The following is an 18,910-nucleotide window of genomic DNA, read 5'->3' as shown; positions in this document are numbered from 1 at the left end:
CACTCTGGATAAGAGCGTCTGCCAAATGCCATTAATGTAATGTAGTAGAATTATAGAATTCATATACTGAAGAATATACAGGTGCTTCAACAAATCCGATATCAAAATTGCAAGGTTTTCTGAATATGAAAAATAAGTTTCCATGGTAACATAAATGTACAATTGAAAGTAAACTCCTGATGGAGATTAAACTCCCTCACACTTATTGACCTAACACTGTCTGACAGGACCTTTTTGTGGTGTTATGGAAGCTCTGTCCCTGCACCTGCGCTGCACACACGGTAGCTCTCCCCTCTCGACCGAGATGCAAGCGACACGGCGGGGAATCTGCCGTCAGGAGAGAAAGCGCATAGCACATTCCCTTTCAGGTGACAAGCATCTCTTTTAACAGTGTCATAATAGATGTATAATTTAGTGCGGACGGCGGTAGCGAGAGAATGCGGGGCGTGTGATGTTCCCGCGGCGTGCTGCTCGGCCACGCCCGCGCTCTCGCCAAAGGGAAGCGGGGCCTCTCTGGGCCGGCGTGGGCACGCTGGAGCCACAGAAAGGGACGGACCACGGTGTACACTGATAACAGTTATTACAGCGCCGGACTATTTTCTGTTCGGCGAAGAGACAGCATCAGGGCGGGGGCGGGGATGAAATTAACCGGGGCCTTTTTTTAAACGCGAAAGCAGACAGTACCCAGGTGCGAACCCGTTAAAGGATGCGTGTTCCAGTTGCCGTGAAATGGGTTTTTGAGAAAGCTTCCCAGAACAGCGTTTTCCCCTCTGTTTGTCAGCGGGGATGTGCACCGCCCCGAGGTGTAATTGCACCTACAGTGTGGTGCGCTTCCTGCTACAGACCACCATTTGGAGGAGCAAAATGTTTGACTCACCAGAGTGGAGGATGTCAGTGAAACAAGATGTCAGATGCTTTTTTTTGGCATTACACAAGCCCGAATAGGCAAAGCGATTTCATGAAATTCATTTAAATCGCTATTGGAATGGGAAATGCGGCTGGTTGGAATGTAGGGCGGGTAAGGTACATGACTGGGACCCGCAAGGTCACAATAAGATCTGCACAGCCGTTGGGCCCTTGAGCAAGTCACTTAACCAGGGGAGGATTTTCTCCTGCTTAGTCTAATCAACTGTACGTCGCTCTGGATAAGAGCATCTGCCAAATGCCATTAATGTAATGTAGAAAATGCAGTTCAATTGAGAATGAGAACAGTATAGGCTGCTGGTGAGGTGAGAAGCACTTCAGGTGTCTGTTCAGTTGCATGGTTGTGTCTTTGGCCAGGTAGCAGACAGAATGATGAATTGTGTTGTAATATCTACATTCTACACACCCCACTCTCACTGCACAGTGCAGAAATGCACACATCCTCACACACAAACACGCACACATACACACACAAGCTCACGCACACGAACACACATACTCATACACGCACACACACACAAGCTCACGCACACGAACACACATACTCATACACGCACACACACACACAAGCTCACGCACACGAACACACATACTCATACACGCGCACACACACACAAGCTAACCCACATGAACGCACATGCTCATACACGCACGCACACACACACACACACACAAGCTCACGCACACAAACACGCATGCTCATACATGCACACACACACACACAAGCTCACGCACACAAACACACATGCTCATACACGCACACACACACACACACACACATAAACACACTCATGAGCTCACACACACTCACGCGCGCACACACACATACACACATACACACACTCACGAGCTAACACACACACACGCACACACACACACGTGCGCACGCATACACACACACACACACACACACACACACACACATATACATGCGCACACACACACAGGGACCGTTCCCCTCAGTATGTCTGAGGAATACAAAGAACACCCAGCCAGCGAATAGCTGTCACTGAATTATTGTGCCTGCCCCATTTTTTTTTTTATTTATGTTTGCATTAAGAAGATGTGTTGGCACACAATGCCTCAATAAATAGCCCATCACAGCATTACCATGGCATTACCATGTTGAGGAATTTATGTTTATGTTATAAGGAGCTGTAGCCACAGAATGCATGACAGCAGATAATGGTATTTGCATTTGCTCTGGGTGGTGTGTGCAGGAGACATTTTTCATAATTTGCCTTCCCCTGAAGTGACACTTGCCTGTGACCTGCAGCACTTTCCTGTCAGCGCATTAATGCGAGCTGCTAGTCCACAGCCCGCCGAACAAACCGTCTCCCCCGGAAAACCTGGAATCGGTGACACGTTAAAAATCGCCGTGAAAAAATAAACGCGTCCCAGATGCTGACACGCGGAACCGAGAGAACCGTCTGTAACCCTTACAAGGAAGAACATTGATTTAGCAATAATGTCGTAGCCGACTCGTAACGATTGAGCGAATGAAGATTTAAATGCGCCGTTCGCTTTCGCTTTCGTTTTCGCGTCCTCGCGAAGAGAGCGCGAGCTCCGGACCGGAGCATATTGTCTGCGGGAAAGCGGCGCTCAACTTCACAGAAACAGCCGGAGCCGGCGCTCCCTCCTCGGCGCACACAGAACCTCCACTGCCAATCAAAGCGGCCTCAGGCACTGCCGCTGACTCGCTCGCATAAATTAGCATGCATTTGCATAAAAACGTACTGGTTTCACAGACTCACTTGGCTCTCCCACTGAATGACATTTCCTCTCTCATCCTTTCGTTCTCTCTCTCCCCTCCCTCTTCATCCTTGATCCTCCTGTTCCGTCCTTTCTCAGTTGAGGGGCTTCTTGTCTGGAAGCGGTTTTGACATATGCCACTGTGTACGATGCCTTTGGCTGCGACTGTGCAACCCCAGAAACTGTAGTGTCTGTCTGGGCCTGGTCTTGGCACTTTCACACACTGTATTAGTGTATCAGTTGCGCCGCCATTTGCTTTTACAGCCAGATTGCTGGAGCGGTTGCAAAGCCCGAGTCTATCAGTGGCAGTCAGTTGGTAGCTGTGTCCAATGGAGATGGATTTGTAAACTGGTTCCCGTCCTGACATGTTAATTACAAATCACACAGCAGTTCTAGACCAGAACAGTTACAGGTTTCCTCTTGCACTTGTAGTTCACACTCCTTGCAGCAGGTGGCAGTGTTATATTTGCATCCCTTCATTACATCAATTGAAGAATTGAGGCTAAAGGCCTTGTTACAGTATATTTAGCGATGCTGTAACTGCAGAAACCACACAACATTTTGGGAACATTATATGGTTTGGGTTAAGTATAAACCTATGCTGATGATAATCCAAAAGCATTCTTATGGCTGGCTTAAGGTGTTCGGCTATATTCAATTAAACTACGCCACGCATCATGGTGGCAACAGATAATGGCTTTTTATCAGTTTCAAACCAAGTTGAATGTGCTGAGATGCTAATTGTGAAGCTACCTTGCCTTACTTACTGAGCACCATTCCAAGGCACCTGTGTGTGTGTGCATGTGTGCTTGTGTTTGGCCTACGAAGTAGATGTCAACACTACAGTTTGATTGGTTGGATGAGTCTATATATTAAAGCAGTGAGTATTCATGTAAATAACAGAGCCACCACATCTCAAAGAAGCCAATATTTAAAAACACCGCTTTTGCAAAAAGCTATTTAACATACCTTGAAATCAATTTTATTGAAGTCTTTTATAAGTGTGCCCTTCTTTAAAAACAATCCTTTTAAAATATACAATCTCTCTGGGAACAGACTCGTATCTGCACAAGAGGACAGGGAGGCAATATGCCGACTGTACAATTCTGTCAAACAACAGTCAAAATTAGTGTGAAATTGTAGAGATAGGAGAGCGGTCTGAAGAACATTAAGTATGATTTTTCAGAGAGAGGCGTCGGTTTGAAGTGGAGCGTCTCTTCCCTCAGGCTTCAAGGGGAAAAAAACCAAAGAATAGGAGAGCCTTTGGCCCCGGCACGAGTTTTGGGAGTTAGTAATTGGAAATCATGTCTTCGAAACTATTTTAGAAACAGGGCGTGCACATCTAATGAAGATTTGTGTGTCTCTTTTAAAACTTTTTTCTCCACATTACACAATTCTTGTCATAAATTATTGAAGGTGTACCTCGGTCGCGAACGCTAGCCGTGCCTGCTGATGAGTGAGAGGTGAGCTGGACTGCACTGGAGTGGGCACGCGGCTAGCAGCGAGTCGCGGGATAATGAACAGGGAACGGGAGAGAGAGAGCAGGAGGACTGGGGCCAGAGGGGTTATTCAACTCTAATTAGCTATTGTAATTGCGTTCTGTGTGTGGGCGTGCGTGCGTGTGTTTGTTTCTCCTTCTCTGTGTTCTCGTTTTGCAAATGGACTGCGAGAACACATGTAGCCCAGCTGTATGTAGTGTAACAATGGAGAGCTTCCTTGCTTCCCTAGGTAGAAATGTTTACATTACATTAATAGCATTCGGCATTCGCTCTTATCCAGAGTGACATACAGTTGATTAGACTAAGCAGGAGACAATCCTCCCCTGGGGCAATGCAGGGTTAAGGGCCTTGCTCAAGGGCCCAACGGCTGTGTGTATCTTACTGTGGCTACACCGTGGATCGAACCACCGACCTCGCAGGTCCCAGTCATGTACCTTAACCACTACGCTACAGGCTGCCCCAAACAATCCCCTGACCGCAGTGGCTCATCCTGGGAGTCACTGTTCCAGCCTGCTGGTTGGTTGGGTTAGCAGAGCCTAGCAGAGTCTCCACCACTCACCTCACAGAAGAGTGTGTTTCCCGTCCTTCCTTTCACATCCCGGTCCTCAGAGGGGCTGCGGCTGGCTGCCACTTCTCCCTGTCGGAAGGGTCTGCAATGTGCACACGGGTGCAGAGAAAACATGCTCTTCTGGGGATTCTGGGGAAGGTTCGGCTATGTTATTTTGTGTAGGGGGTTGGGGGTTATGGTTGTGTTGAATTGCTTTGTGAAGAACTACTACTAAGGTATTTTATATCCTAAATGATTTCATCAGGTGTATATTTCGGTGTATGTAATATATGTATGTACACTCATTTAGCACTATTAGGTATTTATTAGTCTTATTTTTTTGACTTATTAAGTTTTCTGCTGCTGTAGTCTAGCCACTTAGAGGTTTGATGTGTTTTGTGTTCAGAGATGCTCTTCTGCATACCACTGTTGTAATGTGTGGTTATTTGTGTTACTGTCACCTTTCTGTCAGCTTCGACCAGTCTGGCCCTAAACAAGGCGTTTCTGCCCACAGAACTGCTGCTCACTGGATGTTTTTTGTTTTTCGTGCCATTCTCTGCAAACTCTAGAGACTGTTGTGCTTGAAAATCCAGTTTCTGAGATATTCACACAACCCTGTCAGGCAACAACAATCATTCCACGGTCACTTAGATCACATTTCTTCCCCATTCTGGTATTTCTTGCTGCCACGTGATTGGCTGATTAAATATTTTAATTAACAAGCTGGTGTACAGGTCTCCCTAATAAAGTAATCACTGAGTGTATGTTCGGACATTAATTTGGGACATAAAACATGCGGAACTGTCTTGCTTATGAAATTAGCTCCCATACTGCACCCGCACAACCACAGAAGAAGAAAAAAACAGAAGGTGTAAAAGAAAAGGTATGTATTTAACTCCAGCATTAAGGCCATTCAGACAGAACAGCGGGGCAGAGCTCATTATGAGGATTAATTATGGCAGTGGTGGGCTATTGTTGTTGACTGCTCTAAATGAAAGATTAATGAAAGTGCGTGTGTAATTGATGGACGGGGAACGTTCTAACGAAGTGGAGTGGAAGGGCATTGTGGGAAGAGCAGGCGGGCCCTCGGCGTCCCCCCGCTGCCCCTAGAGGGAACGGGTGGCATTGCGCCCGGAGGAGCCTTATCGCTGCCCCGCACTCAGTGGGCCTCCCCCGCCGATCCTAATTAACTGTCACTCCAGGTACACCAGGTCTCCTCGGCCCCAAACTGCCTTTTCAATTACACTCTGCATCCCCTCCGCACGTTTCCCCCGGACACGGGCTGTCTCTCGCTGACCGCTCATCCTTTTTATCACTGGCAAGGGGGGAAGGGACGGAGAGAACCTGAATCTGTGTTGTAGACGCGAGCTGGACACCGCGGCATAAGTTATGAAGAGATGAGTGCACCAGTGTTAAACATTTACAGCTTAGCCCTCGTCTAATCAGCAAGTCATTTTCAAAATTTCTCTCCGGGAAAATCTGGAACCTCTAAAACTAAAGTCCGCTGCCTTCTCTTCCCCTGAGGATGGGTCTCGGGTCCAGCTGCCATTTTGTGGATGTCTCCCTTGATCTCTGTCGGGCTGTGGGGTTGTCATGGTGGCCCATCGCTCAGTCCAGCCTCTGGGGCCAGGGTGGTCTTTCCACTGGTGGAGAGAGAAGACTATCTGAAGAGCTGCCATTTTAAGTCAGGATATCTTTGGAATCTGGTTGGCCTCTGTGGGGAAAGTTTAATTATTATTTTAAAAAGGTAATAGGTCGTATCGCATCTCCCTTATCTGACTTTACTGCTCTCCTTACCCTTGTGGTGCTATACCCTCCCACCAAGGCCACATATGCTGTTCTTATGACCTTATGAGATCTGATTATCAGATCACTGCAGCCTGGAATCTTCCTCAGTGAGGAAACTGACATCTGACACTGGCTTTCTGTCGTGTTGTATTATACTCTTTCAGTAACATTTTTGTCACATACTCTTCTATAGTAGGGCTTTCCTGAAGATCGACCATCTGGTTTGTTTTAATTATCACCCTAAATCACCTGTTTCTGCATGTGTAAAGTTTAGTTTGAGATATATTTCCTTGGCATGGTGCCAGGTCACAGCGTTAATGTTAGATCTTTTTGTATTTTGATGGGCTTAAAGCACTCTACATCAGCTTTCTGTTTCTGATTTGGTGTGTTAAACATATATAATAATGAAACGGCAAATGTGATAGCTATTCATGAAAAGACTATGTTGGGTGGAATTACATATATTCAGAATATGTTCATATACATAAATATAACTAAATTTGTCACAGCACAATTTTTAATTTTTTTATTTTGCCAGGGTTACTAATTAAATGCTATATAGTTTTTGTCCCATCCTTCCATTCTTTATATTAAATGTTACTCTATATGTTGAAGTAAATGAAAGTCTTGTAAATAAAGTTGTGCCCTGTAGTGTAGTGGTTAAGGTAAATGACTGGGACCTGCAAGGTCAGTGGTTCGATCCCCGGTGTCGCCACAATAAGATCCACACAGCCATTGGGCCCTTGAGCAAGGCCCTTAAATCCTGCTTAGTCTAATCAACTGTATGTTCCTCGGGATAAGAGCATCTACCAAATGACATTAATGTAATGGAGAAATAAATGGCAATATGAGATAATGTAAAGTGCTGACACACGTTGATTGTTTTGTTCTGTTTCACTGCTCTCAGTTCCAGTCCAATCCCAGGAACAAGCTGGCCCATTCATCTTCCTAATAATTGTGGTGCTTTATCAGATATAGAAATATTTTAAAGCAGGGCATTTATCAATCAGATTGATGTCATTGTTTGCAGATATTAGTTCTCATTACGATCCTAGAGAAATGTATATTGACTGAACCGGGAATGTGTTGGATGTTCCCTAGGACATCCGTGACAAAATATCCCACAGTTCATTTTGAGATTGCAGTATGCACCTTAATTAGGTTATGAAGGACAATTAGACAATGTCAATTAACACTTGAAGAAAAGGTAGAGTGAGGATAACAGAAGAAATTGGCTTCGCATAGCTTAGGCACAATGCTATACTGTGCATTTGCATGTACAGTATATATGCGTGTGTGTGTGTGTGTGTGTGTGTGAGAGAGAGAGAGAGAGAGAGTGAGACCAAGACAAACAGAGAGAGCAAGAGTTATTTTCATAGGCTATTCATTTTAATACGCTATTATTGTCTTGCTTCTAGCAATTTAATGGCACTATTTGTGTGTGTGTGTGTTTGTGTGTGTGTCTGCAGCGTGTGTGTGTGTGTGTTTGTGTGTGTGAGTGTGTGTGTGTGTGTGTGTGTGTGCAGTGTGTGTGTGTGTGTGTGTGTGTGTGTGTGTAGTGTGTGTGCCTGTGTGCGGGCTCTGAGAATGCAATGTCGTCCCGGTGTCTGTGATCTGGGCTCAGAGATCCAGGCCGCTGTTTCTCCTGATAAGGCCGCTCCCTGCAGGACAGGCTGTCCTGTGTCCCCGGCAGCGATTAGCCGCACGGCGTGAGACCAGAGGGCGGGGGCGTGTCCTTCCACATCAGCGCCGGCCCCCGGCCTGCACACAGCGGCCCTGGACCCCCCTGAGCAGAGTCTCCCCCTCCCTGTGCTGCTGCTCTCCTCTTAATCACTCTGTTCTGCAGGTCTGGAGCGACTGCCCATCACCAGCCCGGCCCCAAGGCCCAGGCCTGGCGCACCTGTTACAGAGCAGGGAGGCTACATCCACAGCGTGTCTGTGAGGAGGGTCCTCCTTCATTATCCCTCTGCCTTATCAGGCTATTCCCCCCACTCTCAGGGATATTTGTTTGCGTGTTCCTCGAATATAATGGATGCCCTGGGCTTTAGAACTAATTTGGTCATTAAGGAAACGGCTCTGCGCAAGCTGCTAAGCCCCCAGCTTTCATTCGGCACTCGCGGCCAAAAACCGAAAGGCTGACACCCCCCCCCCCCCCCTTCCCACCTCCACACCAAAACCACCTCCTGACGGCGTCATCACCCAAGGACTGTCCCCGGCCCGCGTGAATCAGGGCGGCGTCTCCTGAACGGAGGGAAACAAAGGCACTTTCAGCGCTTTGTTGTCGCGCGGCGGAGGGAAAGCCCCCGGGCTTTCTGACGGCCGCTTTGCCGCTGCGCAGATACCGCCGGCGCGGGCAGGCCTCCGCGGAACCAGCGCCACACAGCCCGCCGTCACTTTGACTGATTTGCCGGCCTTGTTTGAGCGTGTCGAATCTTCACCACCAACCCCACCCCGCCTCCACCCGTCACCCTCCGCCCTCGCTCAGCCCTAGCTTCTGGAACTTTCCGGGGGAAAAGAAACGGAAGCCGTAAAGTTAATGTAGGGTGGCGGCCTCTCGCTGTGGTGATCTATACGGTGCTCGGTCTGCGGCAGGGGAGAACAGGGGCTTTATGGAGCAGAAGATAACACATCGGCAAGATTTTTCATCTGCCCTTCCTGTCCAACTTTCTCTGACCCCCCCCCCCCCCCTCCGCCAGCCACAGATGGAGACCTGCTGAGCAGCCTGTGGAAACAGGAGTGGAGAGACATCACTGACACTACTCAACTCCGCTGTTAGACACCCACCTCACCCCAAAAGACCCACGCAGCCAGTGTCAGTTTGCAAAGAAAAATAAAGGCGGGAATTTTTATCCTCTGGGGAATCGATTGGCAGGTAATTAGTGTGCAGGGGGAGAAAAGTAGAGGAACATATATAAATATAGTCTGGCTTCTTTCCTGCACTATCCTTGCTTGAGAAAGTGTTCCTTTTATGTCATGGGAAATATACAACTGTGAGAAATGTTCCCTACCCTCTTGTGAGTGAGCTTTGAACTGCTTAACTCGTGCAATGGAAGGTTGACAAGACCAGTTTTTTTTTAATGTTACAATGACAGCTGCTCTCCAGTAGTAAGGATGGCTTGAATTCAGACTTACTTATGCATCCACTTACTTTCTGTGGAACACTGTCTTAACAAGCCTTTTAGTCTTGTAATAAGACCATAAGATCTTATTTTCTTTTCCCAAGTAGAAAATATTAGCTTGTTTTAAGTCACTGTTTGCTTGACAAGCAAAATCTTCTTACCCAATTGGCAAATCTTGAAATGAGTCAAACTGTCTAACCTCATTTGTAATATCTTTGTCTTATTTAGCAATAAAGTAACAAGAAATCCGATATTAAGTCTCAATATAAGATTAAAATACTTTTTGAAATTGGCACATTTTTTGCTTTCCGCAGTGAACTCTGTTTTGTCCTTGTGGAATTGGTGATTCGCGGCTGTGTTTGTGGTGAGTGGTGCCTCAGCGCTGAGTCTCTGAGGCTGTGTTTGTGGTGAGTGGTGACTCAGCCCTGACTCTCTCAGCCTGTGTTTGTGATGAGCGGTGCCTCAGCGCTGACTCTCTCAGGCTGTGTTTGTGGTGATTGGTGACTCAGCGCTGACTCTCTCAGGCTGTGTTTGTGGTGAGCGCTGTCTCAGCGCTGACTCAGCGCTGACTCTCTCAGGCTGTGTTTGTGGTGAGCGGTGTCTCAGCGCTGACTCTCTTAGGCTGTGTTTGCGGTGAGCGGTGTCTCAGCGCTGACTCTCTTAGGCTGTGTTTGTGGTGAGCGGTGCCTCAGCGGTGTCTCAGCGCTGACTCTCTCAGGCTGGGTCGGTGGCACAGATCCCTCTCACGCCTTCCCCGCGGTGAGCCAGTGCGAAAAGCAGACAGCTTTAATTGCGCTTAATAGCCTTTAAATGGCATCACAAACTGGGCATGTTTCCTGGTGGAGGAAAAAATCTTTGGCAGACACAACCGAGCAGTGGCAGGGATGGATAGAGTCTGACCCGGGGCTATGTTTGAAATAACTTCAGCAACCATAGAGGAAGACTTGGTATTTCTGTACTGTGGTCAGCTTGTATTTTATTGCGTTATAGTGAAGGTAAAATGTATCCGAACGGTGTACAGTCCCGTTAAATACCGTCAGGCTTGTGTAGCTTTGATAGGAGCAGAGTAACAATATAACGTAACTACCGTGAAAAAGTTATTTGTTACAGTACAATGTGCCGCTCTTAAACGTAATGGGACCCTCTCGGGAATTTCTTCAAACAAAAACAAGTGTTGAAACTAAATTCTAATATATTTCAGCTACCGTGTAGTGATAAAAACCAAAATATGATGTACTTAAATACAATATATATATGCGGCTATTGAGGCAAAAGTTTTCATCTGTATTTTGAGAATATCATGTACAATGTTTTTAAGACCAGACCGGATTTGTAGCATAATGAAACTCGGGCAGTGATTTCAAAAGGCACTCGAGACTTGCAGTGCCTCTTCTTACAGCATTGTGCATTCCACCAACCTCTGGCCAAAGTGATTTGAGTAAAAGGAATGAGAAATTTGAGATTTTAAGAGAGGATAAAGAAAAGAGAAAACCTGCGACAAAGAACAGCAAGCAGAGGTGAGAGAGTGGATGTGGTCCGAGCTTAGATTTAATCCTTCATCTCCCTGACCGGATAACGTGGGCTGCCGGGTTTGTCAGAATGTCCGAGTGAAGCAACGCGGAGGGAGAAGATGTGTTGTGGACACTTCATCAGGACGCCGAAGCATTTTGTAACTCTACACTCGAGCTTTGAAGCTGCGTTTGCGTTCTGTACGTGGGTAATAAAATGGCCACCTGTGGCTGCCAGTTTCACTGTATCTCTCGCCCAAGGGGAGCTGGCTCTGCCTCTCCTGGCTGCTGATATATTCATATAATTAACTTTGCCTTGATCTGCTGGCTAATCTCACTCTCTGCAGTAAGGGATTCAAATGTCACTTAAACCACCTGCTGTGTGTGTGTGCGTGTGTGCTTGCAAGTGTGTGCGTGCGCATTTGAATTTGTGTGTGACCATCTGATGTGCATGCGCGTGTGTGTTGGGGGTAAAAGCCACGGGCGCAGAGACTATTTTACCACCAGGTATTGCTGTCAAATATCCAATGTCATTTCAGCTAGTTTGGATAAAAAAAACGTGACATTTAAAAAAAAAAAATGTTTTCAGAAACACCTTTGACATTTTCCCCTCCAGCGTGTTTGAACACAAAAAGGAAAAAAAAACATTTTGAACCAAAAAACTGGATTTTTATAAAAGGAGCACACACACACATGCATGGTGTGGGCTGGGAACAGCCTGTCCTGGGAGTAATGACGGAGAGGAGCAGGGAGTGGGTTCACCCAGGCATGGACAGGCTTAGACACCGCTATGTCACTGTTCCAGGCTGTGGAAACAGGGAGAAATGTGTTTAATATCAGCATTTTAAATCAGAGAGAGGGAGAGAGAGTGCACACTTCTCCGCGTAATGGCCTCGGCACCAACAGGCAGCACGGGGGGCAGCCCTGCTGGCCTCGGTTGCCTGGCAACTTGCAGAGTATTAAGCACTGTCTAATGACTCCTGTGGCAACACTGGCTTGGAGGCCACTAATGGGCTGCACTCCAGCCTTGTGACAAATCTCTGGTCATTAGAACCAGAACGACTGGCCAATCGCTTGACAAGGACACCTAGACTTCGTCCCAAATGCATTCTGGCCGGGCGTACACCCCCGCAACTTCCCGACAGAGCAACTCCCGCGGTCTGTTTGGAACGGTGTTCGGCAGTGTACCTGCCGTTCCTCTGCTTTTTCCGCTCTTTCACCCCTGTATCTCAGCATGCACTGCCTCTGAAAAACACAGAAAAACAATCCCCAACGCTTTATCCCAGGTTGCTTTGGAACGACGTGACTGGGCATTGTTTTGGTTCTCCTGCTCATATTATTACCATGACGTTAGAAAAGGGAAAGTCTGTTAGAGTAGGTGGTAGTGTAGTGGTTAAGATACGTGACTGGGACCCGCAAGGTCGGTGGTTCGATCCCTGGTGTAGCCACAATAAGATCCGCACAGCCGTTGGGCCCTTAAGCAAGGCCCTTAACCCTGCATTGCTCCAGGGGAGGATTGTCTCCTGCTTAGTCTAATCAACTGTACATCGCATCTGCCAAATGCCATTAATGTAATGTAATTAACGGTATTTTGCGAGAATATATTCAGAAAACCACTCAAAGACTCGTGTATCAAGGTGTCACCGGGGCGAGCAGATCGTCATTGTATTTGTGGTTTTATGTCATGGGCCCCCAGAAAGGCTGAGATATATTTGTCCCCGTGCCTCTCGGGGGTGGGTGTTATACAGATGTCAGATGGGATCAGGGTGCCGGCGTGTGTTTCATGCGTGTCGCAGCATGGCTCGGTGTCCGTGTTCTCCCGCCGGATGAATGCGTCTCAGCACGTCTCTCTCACGTCTATATTTAGCCCCGGCCTCGGCCGCAGCCAGCCGCCGTCCAGCGGAGGAGAGGCAGTGGAGAATTAACACAGGAGCTCAGAGATGGCTGTATGAAGCCCAGTGTATCTTTACCCACTCATAGCTCCCTTTACACGGAATAAAATTCAACTCTGCTTTGTTTTCTTCCTGGCTCTGTATCTACAGCGGAGATACCGTTAAATCTGACCAGCGCAAACATCTTTATCAGAGCGCTCGGGACCAGAATGTTCTAGAACCAGTTTCATACTGAAGTATGAGAGTGAATAACCATTACATTTGCAATTGCAGTGCCAACAGGGGGCAGGGAGCTGACTCAGTTTTATTTTCAACTAGTCATCTTGTCCTTCTGTGTATCTATGAAGTGTACAAAAGCTAAAGTGTTTTACCCTAAATTTGGTTGTCGTTATTTTCAGATACCGTATGAACAGCACGGCTGTCGCTATCAGCTGTACAGTCCTGCGAACACTCTTTTGTGAAGGCACCAAGCTGTTTACATTTTCTGTGAAATTTAGCAAAGTGAATTAGCATCGCATGGGGAGAATATGATGCGAAGCCTGTGGAGCTACAACTCCAGTAGCGCCATCCCCTCACACCATGCTTACGTCTAATGGGAGGGACTCTATAACTTAGCTTAGGCCCTAGCTCATTTTGCATGCCTGGCCATGCTATGCTACCTGCTAGCTGTTGCTGCATCTGCTCTGATGTAATCATACAAAAGCTGCCCTGCTGTCTGGTTCATTCTGCAAGCTAGAACCATAGCGCCGCCTGGCTCTTTCTGCCCACTGCCTGTTTTTGGAATACTGCCATCGCTCATATTGTATGCTATTGCCACTTTCGCTAGCTGCATTTGCTCAAATGATCCTGCTTATTCCTGATTCACGCCTTCAGAAATTTATGGGGGGGGGGGGGTTTGTAGTCGCTCCCTGTTTCGGCTGGTGATGAGAGGCAGAGCCTTAATGCCAAAGTTTATGTTTACATTAAACCTCAATAAATACTGCTTAATTCATTGTGAGTTGTCTGACTGAACTATATCTGCACTTCCGATTTAGCACTTTCCACAGGGGGGTGTATTTCAATTCTTATTGACCTTTATTTCCAGGAACTTAAAATTAATTTCAGTTTATGGATTGCAAAAAAAAACATTTTTCTAAGGGTAGCCCTTGGCGGCATTTGTCATTCGTATCGATGTAGTCCTCTCCATTTTTTAATATATATATATATATATATATATACTTGTTTTTTTCAGTATTTCAACCATTTACAGTGGATCCTTTCCACTCATGGACACGCAGTGTAATGCTGAGTGGTAATTCAACTCTAACAGAGTACATATGAGTCAAATTGAGTTGAATTAACGCTGAACATTTTGCAGTAGAAGAAAAATACCTGTTTAATACAAGAAACAGGAATGTTTTTTTTGTGTTGTTCTTTGTGTTGTTCCACAAACAGACTGCCTTTGAGACTCACAAGTGCTGTTCGTTCCCCAGTCATGGGTCAGCGTGTTAGAGATGTGTGATAACCTGTGTGTGCTCATGAGCCATGCTAACCCAGGTTTTCCCCTCCTCTCACAGATGAACCGGCCAATCCAGGTGAAGCCAGCGGACAGCGAGGGGCGAGGAGGTAATTAGCCTTCATCCGCATCACCTCCACCTTTTAATAATCCAGCCTCACCCCAGACACTGATGACACAGGGCCCTCACTTCTCACTGGAGCCCATTCCATTCCTTTACATTACATTATATAACATTATATTAATGGCATTTGGCAGACGCTCTTATCCAGAGCGACGTACAGTTGATTAGACTAAGCAGGAGACAATCCTCCCCTGGAGCAATGCAGGGTTAAGGGCCTTGCTCAAGGGCCCAATGGGTGTGCAGATCTTATTGTGGCTACTCCGGGGATCGAACCACCGACCTTGTGGGTCCCAGTCATTTACCTTAACCGCTACGCTACTGGCCGCCCAAGCCCCACCTGTGTATTATTCTGGGCCTACCTCATGGTCACGTCACACAAGCCAGAAATCAAGTGCTGTGTGGATCACTGACCTCCTGCTCCTCCTACCCCCCCTACTCCTCAGACTGCCGGCCGATCTGTCTCACAGGCGCGAAGCCAGACGTATTCCTATACATTATTTCACCATAAAACACACCTGATTGATGAAAGCCGGCAAAATCGGACCTTGAGCCAGAGAGTGAAATTGATCTATCCTTGGTTCAAATCTTTTTTCGGGGGGGCTTAAAGTCGTACAGGTACGCCTTCTGTATTCCGGTGGGGTGTAAGAGATATCAAACGGGCAGGTGGCTAAAGCCCGCGTAAGCCCGTCTGTAAATCAGGCAGCGTGTGGAAACCAGGCAGGAGTTACGCGGAAAGATGTGGCCAGGATCCCTCCTCTCCCCTGCGAGGTGTTGCCTGGTGATTTACGCCAACAGGTTAGAATCCAGCGGCACGCTTCCCAGCCGCACAAATCCCATTTAGGCTCTATTTTTGTCACAGCGCTGCTTTAATTAATGGGCGTCTAAAACCAGGCAAAGTCTGACCGACAAGGCTTGGGCGCGAGCCAGCCCGCGTTTTTACCCAGACAAATTGGACAGAGGGCTTAAGAGAGAAGGATGGATGGGCCGTGCTATCAATTACCGGCCCTTTCTCTGGAGGAGGTGGGGGGGGAGAGAGAAACACAGGCCCGGCGCGCTCCTGGGGATGCAGAACCCGCAGGTGAGCTCCGGGGAGAAACTTTCTGTGTCCGACTGAGAGGAACGGCGGGAGCTGAGGGGAATAGGAACGGGGTGGCAGGCCGGAGAGAGGGAGCGGGGGGTGTTAATGGCGACGGCTGCTGAAGGGCTGGGCGGAAAGATAACGCAGCGAGGCTGCTGATAGCTGGAAATGAGATTTAGGAGGAGGACCGGCAGCTGGGGCGGCCTGTAGCGTAGTGGTTAAGGTACATGACTGGGACTCACGAGGTCGGTGGTTCAAATCCCGGTGTAGCCCCAATGAGATCCGCACAGCCGTTGGGGCCTTGAGCAAAGCCCTTAACCCTGCGTTGCTCCAGGGGAAGATTGTCTCCTGCTTAGTCTAAATCAACTGCAAGTCACTTTGGATAAAAGCGTCAACCAAATGACATGTAATGAAGTAAAAACGACAGTTGGTGCAGTGGTCGGAGGGGGATTTGCCCGTGAAGAGCATCTCCTCCTGCAAGCTGAGGGAGGCGCTGCTCCCAGCCGCTCCCAGCGGGTCCTCCTGAGCCGCCACCGCCGCCTTTCTGCAACTCAGTCACGTTCGCCGAATCAGCGGCACGGGCAATTATCTGTCAGAGGCGTCTCATTTGCATGCGGTTCGTGGGCATTAGCGGCCATTAGCAGGTACAGACGCTCATCAGGGCTCAGCACTTCATCTCCTGGGGATCGGGGAGACACGCCGGTGCCAAAACCACCCTGTGCCGGAGAAACTGTTTCTGCCCGCCGTCAAACACTGGAGTAAAACCAGCCCTGTGATGGAGAAACTGTTTCAGCCCGCCGTCGAACACTGGAGTAAAACCAGCCCTGTGATGGAGAAACTGTTTCTGCTACGCTGTCGAACACTGGAGTAAAACCAGCCCTGTGATGGAGAAACTGTTTCTGCTACGCTGTCGAACACTGAAGTAAAACCAGCCTTAAGCTGGAGAAACTGTTTCTGCCCGCCGTCAAACACTGGAGTAAAACCTGCCCTGTGATGGAGAAACTGTTTCTGCTACGCTGTCGAACACTGAAGTAAAACTAGCCCTGTGATAGAGAAACAGTTTCTGCCCTCCGTCGAACACTGGAGTAAAACCAGCCTTAAGCTGGAGAAACTGTTTCCGCCCGCCGTTGAACACTGGAGTAAAACCAGCCCTGTACTGGAGAAACTGTTTCTGCCAGGCCATCGAACAGTGGAGTAAAACTCGAGGCGACTCCTTGGTTTGTGTTCTTCTGGGATGGTTGTGGTGGATACTGGGAATAGAACCGGAGGCATCGCCCGAGCCCTGCTGCTTGTGTTACTCTGAGCTCACCTCCTGCTCATAATTTATAACCATGTGGCCTTGGGGTTTCGTCAGCCTGTGGATAATGTTGTAAGTTACAACTATTGTAAGTAACTGTGAAGTCAAGCGATTGGCTTAGCGTTTAGCTTAGCCCAGGTCTGAGCAGCAGATGTGGTGCCTGTGAGGTGTGACCTGCAGAAAGGGAGGGAGAAGAGAGAGAGGGAGGAAGATGCTGATGCAGAGAGTAAACAGAGGGGGTCTTGAGACATCTGGGAGCTCGGGTCTTAAGTACAGTAGGCAGTATAATCCAAGTGATGTATGAGCTGTTTGAAAATGAATCACTGGCGAACGTGCCCCCGAACACCATTGTCTGTATTCTTGATACAAACACCATGGCACTCCATGCCACTGCTGAAGTTCCTTTGCACATCTCAGGATCATTGACTCCCAACTTCATGGACATTTAGTGCCAGGAATTTGAGCTCATTTGCTTGTCTTTAAAATACCTGCATGGTTGATGAACCAAACTAAGGATAAAATGCACGATCAGAAAGGTACCAAAATAAAAGATGAGACACTACCTATAACATATGGGGTAACTAGTAATGCTAAGTAGCCAGCTAGCTAGCGTTACTAGTTTCCCAATGTTTTATTTAGCTACCTTTATGTCCAAATATTGAATCCTTAGTTTGGCTAACAAATGATGTCAAACTCAAAAAATGAGGCACAATTTAATTATACTATCATGGTGAGCCTATCTGATCGGACGGCGCTACCTGAAATATCCTGAAGCCTATCCCATCTAGACACCCTGCTACCATGGAACAGTACAGGAACAGGAAAATAAGGTGAACTCTGCCCTCGGCAGATAAACGTGAAGCAACCAACCATATGATATTTGGATGGACGAACTGCTAACGGGGAGGTCTGTGAATTTGCGAACGGCTTGCGAACAAATTTGCGCTGGAGGCTTGCACACACCGCACCGTACAACCACCCCGCCTTTTTGTTCGTCTCTTGTTCGAAACGGGTTGTTTGGCGAACAAATGAGGCCAAATACTCCTTCTGCGCGGAGGAATAAGGCATGATTTAATAATTTCAGTGTGGCAAGCATATACGGAGCCACTAACCAAAATCTCCTGTGGCCGAGCCTATCCCTCTTGTTCAAAACAGGTCATTTGGACAAAAAGTTGCGTTTGGTTTTGTGTAAACTGGCGCCTTCACAGGAGAACTGGGCTTCTCTCTTTCCTCGTGGCGGGAAGCTTTTTTTTCCCCCTGACCTTGTTCGCGGATGTCTCCGCCAAGAAAAGATCACACCTGATAATCTGTGATTGGAGACGGCTGTTATCAGAACACAATCTGTTTGTTTGCCCCGCGCCGGTGCCCCTCGCCAAGGCCGGGGCGGAGCCTGGAACACATCCAATTACCCGGGAGACGAGAGAGAGACGCCGGGCTGGGTCACCAACCCCATTCTCTTTCATCAGCCCGGGCCTCAAAGCCCCCCGCGTGCCACTGCTGGGGAAGGACGGGAGCCGGAATGGCGGCATCGCCTTTTATTCTCCTCCACTCCTGTTTGTCCTTGTGGCCTTCGCGCGCGGCGTACAGGGACGGGGAGAGCAGGGAAGAGGCTCGAGATTGACAGGGCCCCACACTGTTCTGGGCCCGGCTGTCATGCCCCCCGCCCAGCAGGTAAGAACAGTGAGGGCCCGCGGTGCACTTAACATGCAGATGAGCTCCAAAGCACCCCTCTCCGCCCGTGTTCGGGAGCGAGCGCGGCTTCTGGAAGTGACCAATGGCTCCGGCTACAGAACCGCAGCCGGCATTGAAACCGCGCAGTGTGAACTCCGGGAGGAGGGTCTAATAGCTCCAGCTTTGTTGTGCCGATTAAACTTCGCAGCAAGAGCT

The 18,910-nt window shown here is 48.1% G+C and overlaps 1 protein-coding gene across 2 annotated transcripts in view; it reads left to right on the top strand.

Annotated features, from left to right (window-relative positions):
* Positions 1-18,910, top strand: part of LOC133112141 (CUGBP Elav-like family member 4) — a 108,165-nt gene that overhangs the window by 57,652 nt on the left and 31,603 nt on the right. For both annotated transcript variants that reach the window (XM_061222856.1, XM_061222855.1), the window contains exon 3: positions 14,586-14,634. In XM_061222856.1, the coding sequence (XP_061078840.1) occupies positions 14,586-14,634 (49 nt within the window). The remainder of the gene's footprint in view (positions 1-14,585; positions 14,635-18,910) is intronic.

The sequence above is a fragment of the Conger conger genome, chromosome 15, assembly GCF_963514075.1.
Source record: "Conger conger chromosome 15, fConCon1.1, whole genome shotgun sequence".
NCBI lineage: Eukaryota > Metazoa > Chordata > Actinopteri > Anguilliformes > Congridae > Conger > Conger conger.
Note: the sequence above shows the minus strand (reverse complement) of the source record. Positions and strands in the feature narration are given on the sequence as shown.